The 13,719-nt window shown below is 42.7% G+C and overlaps 1 protein-coding gene across 2 annotated transcripts in view; it reads left to right on the forward strand.

Annotated features, from left to right (window-relative positions):
• The window catches only part of WDR17 (WD repeat domain 17), a 953,840-nt gene extending 950,167 nt beyond the window's left edge, over positions 1–3,673 (forward strand). For both annotated transcript variants that reach the window (XM_078677682.1, XM_078677683.1), the window contains exon 30: positions 2,861–3,673. In XM_078677682.1, coding sequence (XP_078533808.1) covers positions 2,861–2,980 — 120 coding nt within the window. In that variant the 3' untranslated portion in view covers positions 2,981–3,673. The remainder of the gene's footprint in view (positions 1–2,860) is intronic.
• Positions 3,674–13,719: the final 10,046 nt, after the last annotated feature.

Genomic DNA, 13,719 nt, shown 5'->3' on the forward strand with positions numbered 1-13,719 from the left:
AGGAGGATGATCGCAATCATGTGTAGTAGCTTTGCTGAACACCCTACTTTGCCATTTACACCTCACTGGAAATCACTTGATTTTCAAGAAGATACTTATAACCTATTTGCTTACAGACTAATTCACATATTCTAACAATATATCTCCGGATTGGTAGTCTAGCATGATTTGTGCATAACTGTGCACTTTACAAAAATGGTAATACACATAACATACTATTTTGTACTGGAAGGGTACTCTTCCAAAACAAAACCTCTGCTAGATATGAAGTTCACACTCTTGTATATTGGTGCAGGAGTGTGTCTGTGATGCAATGTAGCTGAAGGTCTGCCACTGGAGAGAGAGTGAGACGCAGAGCCATATCTAGGCACGTATGGCGCTGCACTGTTCCCTCCCTTTGACTCACCACAGTGTAGCAGTTTTGGGTATCCACTTTGAAACTATTTGGTCTTATGGCTTCATGCATTTTTTTTACCTTTTGCCTGTATTCACAAGAAGACTTTGTAGTGGCACCTGTGGGACAATTGCTTCCGGTTTTACAATCGTCTATGGTACAAATTTCAGATATCTGGTGTTTGATTTGTCAGCTTCATTGGTGGTCTCGTCTTTGAGTGTAAATTTCCAGAGAACCATTTGTACCTCAACCCGTCAATACACAATGCCGCCCTAATGAGATGAAGACCCCCATCTAAAGGGAAGGGAAGCAAATGGTCTATGGTACATAAAAGTACTTATTGCAATAAATCTTATGGAGCTAAGAATAGTAGTTTCTACTGTGAAGTCTTCAATTTCAATTGTGAAATCAAACCAGCTGCAGCGGCTGAAGGACAACCCAGTCAGAATGTGTTCTGTGAAAAAGTGGGAAATGTGAGACCAAGACATCGCTCTACAGAGGCTCCAACCACTGGCAATGGACAATAGATAAGGAACTGGGCTGCCTGCTACTCATTTACTTGTTGTTGAGAACCTGAAAAAGAATTCCTTGCATCTTTACCGGATGGCAGAACTCGATATTTTTGTCATATCTTGCAAATAAAAGTGCAGCTTCTTTTTGTTTGATATACAACATTTGCAGCAGTTTCTTTAGGGTGTCTTTATGGCATTTGGCATTTATGCCTTTTCGCATTTCTCCTCATTTAAGAAGTTTGTAAGAAGATCAGCTTTAAGTCAGCCTAGGTGATCCTCATTGCATCCCACTGCACAGTGACCTTGGAATCAGTCTTACTAGAACTTTGTTCAGAACGTTCGTTGCAGCTTTCACTGGACAATCTTATTTCAAAACAGTTGGAATGGATCTGAAAAACCCCTCAATTTATACGCTTGGAAACTGAACGTCGGGTTCTCTTATATTTCTCTCTTCAGTCAGATGTTTTGGAGGTTGTCCTAGCAGTCAGACATCCTTCATTGAAGGCTGTTAACTTCCAGAGCTGGAGAATGTAGTCATTTGGGTTGTTCAACAGAAGAAGGTGACCCCTTCTTCAGTTGTTCTGGAGACAAAAGGCTCAATATCTTGCTGACAACTCTAAATGTGCCTGCTTCTAGAGTCAACTTTTTTCAATTGGCATTCATTTTTAAATGTTAAGGACATAAGCATTTTGAACCCTTTCCACTCTGTGGTTCCACCTTAGGATCTGGAATTGGTACTGACATCTCTTATTGCATGTTTATTTGAGCCGCAGCACTCGCCATATTCATTATCTTACTATGTAGCCTGTTTGTCCAGTGTGCATCACCTCTTCAAGAAGGATGAACAAATTACAGGCTCTTTCGACTTCTGGGCCTTGTACCTCTTTAGATTGTTGACGTTTAGCAAAATGGAAGCCCATATAAGCCTAAGAGTTTACTTGGGGGATGAGGAATGACTGTTACGTCTGCACTCCTATTGTCAGTATTTTTAAGCAGAATTTTGTCATACATTCAGAAATTCACAAAAGACGGGAAGAAAAGGTATGTATTTGGCCATGTGGTCCTTCTAAGTTTCCTAAAACGTGCTCAGTAGATAGCGTAAACACATCTCCTGCTTTGGGACTGGTTAAAGAAGAGGAATCTGAGTAGGACTATCAATTAGAAGAACATGGGGCATACTTACAAGGACGGCTTTAAAATTATCGCTGCTTTAGCGGCAGGAAACTGCCGCTAAAGTGGCGATAATGGGCTTGATAGTAGGCTCTTGAGAATTCCAGAGAATTCCAATAGAAGCTCAGGTTTACACCAGAACATGGGCTTCTATTGGAATTCTCTGGAATTATCAAGAGCCTATTATCAAGGCCATTATCGTCGCTTTAGCTGCAGTTTCCTGCCGCTAAAGCGGCGATAATTTTAACGCCGTCCTTGTAAATATGCCTCCCAGTTACTTACCTTCTGTAACATTCGGTCCCTTAAATATGGAACATCCTGAAAAGTCGTCTAACCTTCCAGTTCCCCTGAAAATGTTTTATATTGTTTGGCAATGATCTTTCGAGTATCCTTGTATGTTCTGTTTTATTTTTCCACTTTATTTATGACCTTACCTTTATGAGTCACTGCACATAAGACAGAACTGAAGTCATCAGTGCCAAGTGGTGCCTATATAGGGCCCACGACTGATGCCACAATGAGTAGAAAAGAAACATGAATCTAGCTTAACAACAAACAAAAAGGGTTTATGCTGAGGAAGACCCTTAACCAAAGAGAATGTTACCAAATGTACTGACCTTGCACCCACCTTACTCATGTGTTACCATATATCTGAGAAATGAAGATGATTTTGGCGGGTGTTTGCGTTTGTGGGTGTGCGTATAAATATAAAAGCAGTCGATATTTTCATGTTCTGCATTATTTGCTTGATGTCTTACAGTAATTTTTTCTTGGAATTTTGCAGGGCCCAGTATTCTTTCTGGAAGATGGGAAATCAGCCATATCATTGAACGATGCTTTGATGTGGGCAAAAGTTAACCCCTTCTCGCCTTTAGGAACAGGAATACGTCTCAATCCTTTCTGATGACAGGATAATGATGAAACAGACTCAGCAGGACAATAGGTTAAAACGACATGAGCCTAGGATTTCAGTAAAAAATAGAGGCATTTCACCAACATACCAGCCACCACCGTCAATATTTTGCTGTTCTAATGATCTTGTCCTATCAGAATATTTTTTATATGTCACAAGAAACATTTCATTGTTAATCCAAAGAATTTATTTCACATTCAGAACAATTTACAGCCATGCTGAGAAGAAATATGCTAACTAGAATAGTTTATAAATTCATAGACCCCCCACCCATCTTTCTCTTCAACCAACTGCAGATGTGATCCAATTCTACACAACTGATCACGTTCTAAACGAGGATATGTCATCAAGATTGCTACAGTTTATTTAAAGGCAAGTACCCATGCAATGTATATAGAAATTAAATTCAACCCACAACCAGTTTTACTGCTTTTGCCAGTTATAGTATGTCAATTATCCATAAATCAACCTGTGCATCGATACAATTTTAAGGATAGTTCATATATTTAACGTTGTAAATGCCAGGGCAGTAAATAGGTACACTGTAATTTAACAAACTTAAATTTGTATGTATCTAGAGATGTGCTTTGTATATTTAGTTCTGTTTTCTCCTTAACATATTATACTTTGCAAAAAGATTTATCTTTGAAGTAAAATAGTGTAAGTTATTAATAAATATCATTGAAGAAATTTGTACATTGTTCATTAATATGATTCATGTTTGACAATCATTTATTCTAATTTCCACGTTTGGAAATGGTTTAAGCAACGTATGATTCAGCACAAGAATAGCTATTTTATTCGTTCATTATTAGGAGATACCCAAGGGTTTGCCTCATTCTTACTCATTCTTACAATCAATATTCCTCAAATACACATTGGTAGACTTGGCTCATACAGCATGTTACTCTTTTGTATCTGCTAAAGCAGTGTTTCTTAACCTTTTGGCTGCTATGGACCCCCACTTAAACATTACTGGAATCCGGGGCCTCCTACTGAATCATTATTGGAATCCGGGGTCCTCCACTGAGTCATTATTGGAATCTGTTGACCAAATGACCAGGATTCGATGATTTGAACTGCAAAACAATACACAAAAATATAGGCGAAGTAGTGTACAAGGCAGGGACACAAGCAATATGGTTTTGAGGTGGGTATTACTATTCCTTTTTTTATTGAGAAAACCAAACAGTCAATAGAAACCAAAGTAAGAATAAGTCCCAAGTAGCTTCTTCTGTCCATAAGTGAGCATTGAGGGGTCTCCCTTTTTCCTTCAGGAAGCTTCACTCCTTGCACGTCGTTGTAAAAAAAACAATAGAAAAAAAGAATTAGAAACAAAATAAATTGACATAGGTCAACTTGTGAGTGGGCGCTGTACCTATGTGCCACCATCATCAGGCAGGGTACGTAGTGCACAACATGGAATTCGTGTTGGAAGGTGTGAGCAAATTATCCCGACCTCTCATGCATCACTCCTGCATGTCACCTGTTACTGGAGTGTTCCTAATTGTGTGGTGCCCCACCAGCCGCACCAAAAGCACGGTCTATGATGAGGGTACTTGCCTTGGACCGAGACCCATCTCCTGAGTCGTGGTGGTAGGTACTACGGCGTCGGTTCCACTCCTTCGTTCACTGGCACCGTAGCTGAGGCCGCAGGTCAGCTCCTCCTTGCTCCTTGGGGTCCCCTGCTCCGGTCTTCTCAGGGAATTCTAACGCTTCCTCAGCCGGGTTTCCAATTTGGGTGGAACTGCCATAGAGAACTCCTCTGTTTTACTGTCAGCTTCTCTGTCCTCGTTTCTGGCTTCCAAATCGAAACCTTCTTTGGATGCTCCTTATTCCGCGCGTCCCTCCTCCTTATCGCCCTCCCTATAGTCAAAAAGGGTGTTTGGCCATCCACACGCCCTGTCCTCTGGGTAGGCTGGAACACTTTCCTCTCTTGTGGCATGGGCTGGAACGTCAGTTATGTTAGAGTCCCCCTCCTTCTTACAATAGGATCAAGCATTCATCAAATAAATATAAAATGATTAAATGTTTTATTTATTCCCCAATCTAACAATGTAATTATATGAAGATTGGAGCTTTTATAAATTCAATTGCAGTCATCCATCGTCCACACTATATTGTGTTTTATGCACTTTCAGTGCTCCCACAAATCAATATAAGGATACAAGCTTAGTATATATATATATATTTTGTTTTTCTTAAATAACTTCAAAACTACCAATGGGATTTACACCAAATTACAACAAGCATTTGCTTGAGTTAGAGCTATTGGCATTGTAAATGTCAATGTCCTTTATTCATGTGTTATGGAGTGTATGTATGTGGTGTGTAGTAGAATTATGTGGTTTGGATAGGAATTATTTGTGGAATTATGTGGCTTGGAATTGTATGGAGGGAATTTGTATAGTGGAATTGTGTGACATGGTGTGCAGTGAAATTATGTGTATAGTAATTATATGGCATTTAGGGCCAGATGTGGGAGGCCAAATACCGGTCGGTAACGGCCGATTTCAGACGTTACCGACCGGTATTTTGAGTTTCAGCTGTGGGGGTCCTTAAATTTACCGATTCGGTATATTTACAGATTCGGTAAATTTACCGATTCTGTAAATTACCGAATTGGTAAATTTACCGAATCGCAAATTTGTGATGTAGGTGGCACTGAAAACAGTGCCACCGGCCCTTCATTTTCGTTATTTACCATGACATACTATGTCATGGTAAATAACAAATTCGGTATTCTAGAGTCGGTAAATCAGATTTACGTACATCAGTGTATTGGAATTATGTGGAGTGGTATTTTGTGTTATTGAGTGTAATTATGTGGAATGATATTTTGTGTTGTGGAGTGGTATGCAGTGGGGTTTAATTATGTGTTGTGCTGTTGGATTTTGTGGCATGATGTGGAATTCTGAGATGTGGACTGGCTGTATGTGGTTTGTTATGTAATTCTGTTGTTGAGTTGAATTATGTGGGTTGCTGCTGAATTATTTGGTGCGGCTTGGAAAAGTGTGGAGATGAATTCTCTGGTGTGGAACTTTGTGGATAGCTTTGCTTTTTTGGTGACCAAAAAAGACTGAAAAACTGATGTTAAGACACATACCTGGTACCATTATGGGGATCCTTGTCATCAAGTTCATGGACAGGGTGGAGTATCGAGAGAGGCAAAAAGTGCCACCTACAAGAGAAGAGAAGGTATTGCAAAAATTACCACAGAAAGAAAGTGGCAGATGGCCCAAACTACCAGAGAAGAAAAGCTATTGCAAGACGTCTGCCACAGAAAGATTGGTGCCTGCGGAGATTCACAAGCCAAATTACCAAAAGCCAGAATTAAAGACTGCAGCAAAATGGCATCATGTGCAAATCAAATTGAAAGTGAAAAGTGATTACCATCCCATCTGTCGGAAGGTATACTATAGGCACCATTTTTTTATTTTTTTGTTTGAAACTTTTTTATAGTGCACAAAATTTACACAATTTAAACATCATCAATATAGGATTACAATCAAGGTCTCTTGGTTTAGAAGTCCATGGTTATATATATTACTAGATCTTTTACTTCAGAGGTAAGTGGTTTGCTTGAATCGAAAATCAATTTATCATCCTGGACCATGTTTAATTTATCGATGCCAGTTTATTTTTTATATACTTAAGTTATGAGTGCACGGCTTATTATTTTTTTACTAATTAATATTTCCGAAATACCAACAAATAAAGACCTGAAGGCCTTCATCAACAAGACACTGCTTTAAACAACGGCCACAAAATACTTTTCGAAGCAACTACAGTTCTCAACTTCTCGAAAAATTTGAGGAGCTAGAGCAGCATCAACCGTTCTACCGGCTCACAAGTAAATTAGCTTTTTTTCACTGCAGGAGTCAGCTACCAGTATCGAGTAAAAGTCAATACTTCATGGAATATTACGTGCTACACACAAGCATTTCTCATTCCAACATAATATATAATAAAATTAGACCTTACAGAGCACAACTTTTGGACTTGGCCCTTTTTGATGGGTCATCCCTGAACTTTTTGCTTTCCTCCTGTATTTTTCCTGACCTGTTGTTGGCTGTTTTTATGATTCAGGACACTAATCAGTGCTAAAGTGCATATGCTCTCCCTATGGTAAATTGATGTATGGATTAGTGACTCCATGATTGGCTGGTTTGGTTTACTTGTCAGACCCTAGTACAGTGCACTGAGTGAGCACAGGGCTTCTAAACCAAATGCTGCTGGTGGGCCTGCAGCACTGGATGTGTCACCCACAGAAGCAGCCTGTAAAAGTGTGTCTCAGGTCTGCCATTGCAGAGCCTGTGTGCAGTCTGGTACTGCCATGTTGACTGGGCAAGTCAAATGCCGGGTGTTACAAGATTGCAGTAAAATCAGATGCAAAACACAGGGGGCACCATTAGTGGAACATTTCATCAGGTTTGGACATTCCTCCACTGACCTCAAATGGTGGGTTATTGAGAAAGTACACATCAACCCCAGGGGCGCAGGGAATGCAAATGGATGCATACCTTTGATACCATACATAAGGGCCTCAACGAGTATGAGGAGATTGCGAGACAGGCCGTGAACCTGAGAATAGGGTAATCCCACCACTACCTCTTTTAGCGCCTGCGGAGGATACACATGAGTTCTCTTTAGTGGTATACTGCTTAATCAACTCCATCGGGTCCATAATGTGTGTATCCTTCAACTATCTTGTCTGACGTACTTGTATATCAAGGTGTAATAATTTTTCCTTTTTTCACAATGTCACAGGTGACACATAATATTTTGTACATATCATTGTTTAGATATGTTTTGTTGTCTGTGTGAAATTGCAACGACCTCATGTTCTATATACATATTGTTTTGGACATAGCATTGTTTATAAATATCTTTGTGTTCTGCATTAAATTGCCACAACCTTTTGCCAACTGCATTAGTGCCCAACTAAGAAATCCCGTGGTGTTCGGGCACCACTAGATCACTCAGGCATGGTATGAGTTCAGTCCCCCGGGGCAGTTCCCAGCCATGACACACACTCCGCCAGTAGCGCGCACATCTCGCACGCACTGGCCGGCTTTTTAACCTTCTCCCAGACGCTCCGGTGTCTTGCTCCTCGATCCATGGAGCAGACACGAGCACTGAGAAGCTCCATCCTTGGAAACCATCCATAGGTAAGACAGGACTGGGTTTGTCTACCGAGCGACCCCGCACTGTAATCTAGGCCCTTGAGTGCGCGAGGTCGACGGGCTGCATTGATCAATTGTACCACATAGACTCGGACATTACCTTATCTCAGTCCGCACCTTGTCGCATGACTGCTCACACCTGTAAATAGATACGCGACACTTTGTAATCCTTATCACGGCCCTTTTAGTTATTAACAATTGTACATAGCACTTATATGCGCCGATCACTGTATAGATGCGCCGATCCCTATTTAGATATAAGTCATTTTACATAGCACTTTTTTGCGCCGATCACTGTATATATGCGCCGTTCACTGTTAACACGAAGACGCACCTTTGTACATCTTTTCACTGTACATATTCATTCACGGATGGCACTACTCGGCGAGTGTTGCCCCTTGAGCCACATGTCATACAGGATGGCTTTTTAATCATCATTAGCATCTAATTGAGGCACTCAGCCCGCTCTTGGCTTAACTGGGCCTTATACTGTGATTTTTTCTATATATATTTTGCCTTTGTGGTTCTACTATCGCTTAATAAGCACTGTATGAATGATAACCGGACTGATTGAGGTGTAGATAGGAATAGAATGTGAATGTGGTGACAATATTCCCCAGTAGAAGACATAACCCAGGGAACACTTTCTCCTTTGATCATACTTTACCCAGTTCCTATGGGTCCAAAGGGTACTCTCTTTCCTTTTTAAGTATGAAATTATTAAAACAGTTTCGCTTTTTTTAATTAGCTCCTATATTGAAAGATTTGGGGTGAATGGTGAAGGAGGGACTGAGAAAAAAGAGGGTCCCAAAACGTGTTTTCTCCATGCAATATCGATACAAAACTTTACAGAAGACTGCAGGTGAAACTGCTGAATGGAATTACGCCAAATTTGGCAGGGAGAAAGGTGATGGTCCAGAAAGCATGCTTTTGCTTAAATGGTGTAAATTCGTTCAGTAGTTTCTGAGAAATATGAAATTGATGACATCAATATTTGAGGATTGTGATAAGTTATTGGCTGACAGGTTATGAGCAGGAGATTGCGGCTCATTGGCTGTGAACTGTTGAAACCAGTAAGTGTTGGCAGTCATTTTGTGATTCGGTCTGTCTGTTCGCATCGCTTCCTCAACAAGCCAATGGGTCAGTAGTTTTACCAGTGCAAGGCAACACTGGCATCTGTTTCTGGGTGAGATACCCCTTTCACGCTACCTCTCCCCACATCACCAGGTCGCGGCTATGCCTTTAGAAGGTCGTCCGTTGGCTTGGAGCTCTGTGAGTTGGTCTGTCGGTATGATCCCCTACAGTACCCAAAGATTACTGAAACATCACTGCACTGTCGTAATCTCTAAAACACTACCCGAGCACGATCCCCTACATTACCCAAATACCCCTGAACTACCCTAAATCCTAAAAGACTACCCCGAGCATGACCTCCTGCACTACACAAACACCACTGCAGTACCGTGAACCCCACCACAACCCCTAAAGTACATAAACATCATTGTAGTATCTTAAATCTTAAAAGACTACTGCCAGCATGACCCTTTACAGTACGCATACACCACTGTACTACCCTAAACCCTAAATTACTACTCCCAGTGTGACCCCCTACACTACATAAACACCACTGCGCTACTCTAAACTGTAAAACTGTTTTTTCAGCACAAATCTCAAAACACTACACATACACACTGCATTACTCTAAATCCTAAAACAGTACGCAAAGTACAATCCCGTACAGTACACAAACACCACTGCACAACCCTAAAGCATAAAACAGTACCAGTCCATGGGCTCGCAGGTCTGCGCCTGCGAGCCGTGGTGTCCCTAGCTGTACATGTGCGAGCCAGTCCGTTAGGACATAGGTATGTTTCTGCTAGCATGGCAGTTGGCCCGTTGCTCTCCCTTTGCAAGTTAGACTTGAGCTCTCCCTCTGCGAGCCAGCACGCTGCTGTGCATTTGCAAGCCGATGGCCCGGAGCTCTCTCTGTGTGAGCCGAGTCGACGGGACGCAGCTCTTCCTCTGCGAGCTTGCCCGACAGCCCGCAGGTCTCCCTGTGCTAGCCGGATCACAGCTGCCACTCTGAAAACCGATATTGGGAATATAAGGCGGCTCTACAAAGAGCCCTTTTTTTATTATTTGGAGCTACATATAAGTGCGGATGCACAGTTTCAAGTTATTCAGAAAAACTAAATTTCCCTGATCTGTGAAGTGTACTCCATCACTTCTGTAGATATCATCCATATCAAAACGTATGTTGTTGTTGTGGATCGACCCCATTCTATGGTCTCTCAGGTATGCAGACACAGCTTTTTTGACATTCTTTCTAGATGTTTCAATCTGAGGACAAAATTGGTTTGACCATTTCCACTTCTGTCTTTGGCATATATTGGAATATACAAAGACAGTTTGAGGAAAAAGCAACATCAATTGTCGAAAGGTGTCCTTCATTAGCATTTCCAAACCTACGCCAGTCAATGTGCCTAGGTCGTTACCACTAGAGTGCACAATCATGAGGTCAGGGTGTTGGAAATGCAAACAGGTTTTAAACAAAGGGAGTAATTGGTGCCAATTTAATCCTCTTCGTCCAAGCCATTTAATGTGCACATTTTGTAAACCTAGCTCTAAGTTAATACGTCTCTGTTCTGCATAGATATGTCCTAAAATCCACACTAGCATTTTGAAGGTATAGCTGGAAGATATAGATAGATGTCTGTAGCTCATGCAGTCCATTTGTAGAATAAGAGATATGTTTGAAGATGGGGAACGATTTTTTTTCCCCATACAAAACGATAACTGATTGGGTGATAACATTTGCTCAGTTCAACCACACCTGCTATTTGCATTTGGAAGGCACAGTTCAAACTTAAAACAATGGTGATCTTTTAACCTGCAGGTGCGTTAAGTGTTGGATAAAATGTTGCAAAAAAATATCAGCAGGTTTGAAAAAATGATGAACTTTTAACCTGCAGGTGTTGTAGAATGTTGTAGAAAGTGTGTTGATAGAAAACGTTCAACGTCTCATCTGTATGTGTTCTTAAAAAAAGTTTTAAACTGTTTATATGGAAAGTTGAAAAGTAACCAATGAAGAGAGGTTTTGCAATTCGAAAAAATAAAGGAACTGTTCTGATTTGTTCTTTATATGTATTTATGTGTGGAGCAACAGGGAAATTGTGCCATTACTGGTTCCATTCTTGATGAGAGCGGTGCATTACAAGTACTGTTTGACAAAGAAAGAATTACATGCGTTTGTGATATTTGAAATCTGCATACCAAATACTAAGGCAAGTTAAATTATGCTTAGTGTGAAAATAATGGGGAAGGGGTAAGAGTGTAGCTGTGTGTGTGTGGCTCTGTGTGTGAGTGTGTGTGTGGCTCTGTGTGTGTGGCTCTGTGTGTGTGTGTGGCTCTGTGTGTGTGTCAGTGGCTCTGTGTGTGTGTCTGTGGCTCTGTGTGGGTGTAAATGCAATAGGTCATGCATTTGCGAGCTATTAAACTATTGGCATTGTAAATGACAATGACATTTATTTAACGATGAAGCTATTGGCAATGTAAATGACAATGCCATTTATTTATGATTTAAAAAAAAAAAAATTCATGAGCAATGCCAATAGCTCTACCTTTAATAATGCCGAGACCATTGCATTGTAAATGCTTGGTTGATATAGCTACTCCTTCCCAACCAAAAGCAAAACCAGACAGGAAGGAGTTGGCAGCCATGGCACGGTGCCGGAATCTTGAAGCCATCCACAGGGAAGATCGGCGGCTGGTGGCTCTGGCGGAGGAGGAGGAGGCGGCAGCAGCTGCACCCTCCTCTAATGCCCCGGGTCCCAGCCAGGCCCCTTGAGGGGTACGGCACTGCAGTCTGGCAGCCGCCCGTCGCACTTCATCCAACACTGCTGCCCCCCCCCCGTGGATGCAATTGTCGAGCTTTTAAGCGCTGCATGCTCCTCCGAATGGCACGCCTAGAGGAGCAGGTAAAGGAGGTCCTGATGATTAACCGGCGACTCTGAGCCAGCCGATAGAGATCCTGTTGGATTGCCCATTTTGTATTCCTTTTTTTGGTGGGTGGGCATTGAGCGTACGTTGGAGAAAAGTTGGGGTTTATATATTAATGGACAATTTTATTTTTGAATTTAACGGACATTGGTTGGACTCTTTCTTTATCTGTTTGGACATTGGTTGGGGTAAGGGAGAGGGGTGGGCCAGGTGTTGTGTGATTTTTTGCATTAGTTTATTTTGTTAGGGGATTAAATTGTATTTATAATTAAACTTTACGTAAGAGGTAAATGTTTTGTGGGAGGGTTACTCTTTTACATCACACGGTTTCCTTCCTTTGCTGCTTCAGGGCCACAGCCAGTTTTTGATTTAAATATTCTGCAGATTTTTTAACACAGGCACAGATAGGTGCAGTATCCTCACTGAGTCACTCGTCCTACTAGTACTGTCAGTCTCTCCTCGTAGTCTATGCTGTCTGCTACTGGACTCAAGGGTGTGGGAATTAATGAATTAATTTCCATTTTTAATTATGCCTCCCCAAACTTTTTCTTTTACCTGTGATTGATGTTTAAACTTAGGCACAGCGTTGGCTGCATGGTGATAAAGGTTTGGTTTCCCTAAATGCCATGGTTGTGGTGGTAGTACAGTAGACACTGGCAGTAGCATTTGCAAAAAAAAAAAAAATGAGACAGTCAATCGCCTGAACGAGACTCTGGAAGGAGGAGTTGAATGAAGTACAGTACAGTACACAATAAGACTGTCAAACAAGAAACCATAATAATGATGATCATCAATGCTAAAGTAAGGGGGCGTGGCTTGAACGCCAATGGCGGAGGTCGCCTGAGCGCTCGGCTCCGCGATCGAGCCGCCTTTTATCCTGCTTTCCGGGCACCACGGGCGCCCCGACCCCCATATAGGTGACCGCTGTGGGTCCTGACCTAGGAGGCGACGCTGGGGCCCGAAACGAAGTTCGCTCGGGGTGAACGAGCACCCGCGAGGCAATCGACGTGGAGCTCAAGATGGCGCCCGCTTCGTCCCCGGGGCCCTGAAGCGGCTCGAGGACCTGGCAGAGGTCGGCGCCTTCGGCGTCACTGACTTTCTCCTTTCCCCCCTGGGGGAGTGAGCCGCCGCCGGCTGCCTGAGGGGCCGAGGACGCCTAGAAGCTCGCCGGGCAACGCCCTCCGGGACTGCCGCTCCCCGTCACGAAGCCTCGTGAGAGAGGGGGGGCGGATGCTCACGTCTCGCTGTTCGAAATCGCACGGACTGCCACCGTTTTGGTCCCCGGTTTCGGCGACGAGCGGACCTCAGCCCACAACACTGAGAGGAGCCCGAGCCCCGCCCAAGATCGGAGAGGCAGCATGAGCGACGGCGCGGAGCTCGGGCTGGCTGCCGTACAGTCGGCGGGGCCTACAACTGGTGGGGGAGGCGACGGTGCCTCGTGGAACAGTCGACCTCGGCGGTATACTACTATTGCCTGGCAGAGGCCCTTACCCCCCTCTTTCCTCACCTCCGATTAAGAGGCTGCTGGTTCCTGCCCGACCTATT

The sequence above is a fragment of the Lissotriton helveticus genome, chromosome 2_1, assembly GCF_964261635.1.
Source record: "Lissotriton helveticus chromosome 2_1, aLisHel1.1, whole genome shotgun sequence".
Classification (NCBI taxonomy): Eukaryota; Metazoa; Chordata; class Amphibia; order Caudata; family Salamandridae; genus Lissotriton; species Lissotriton helveticus.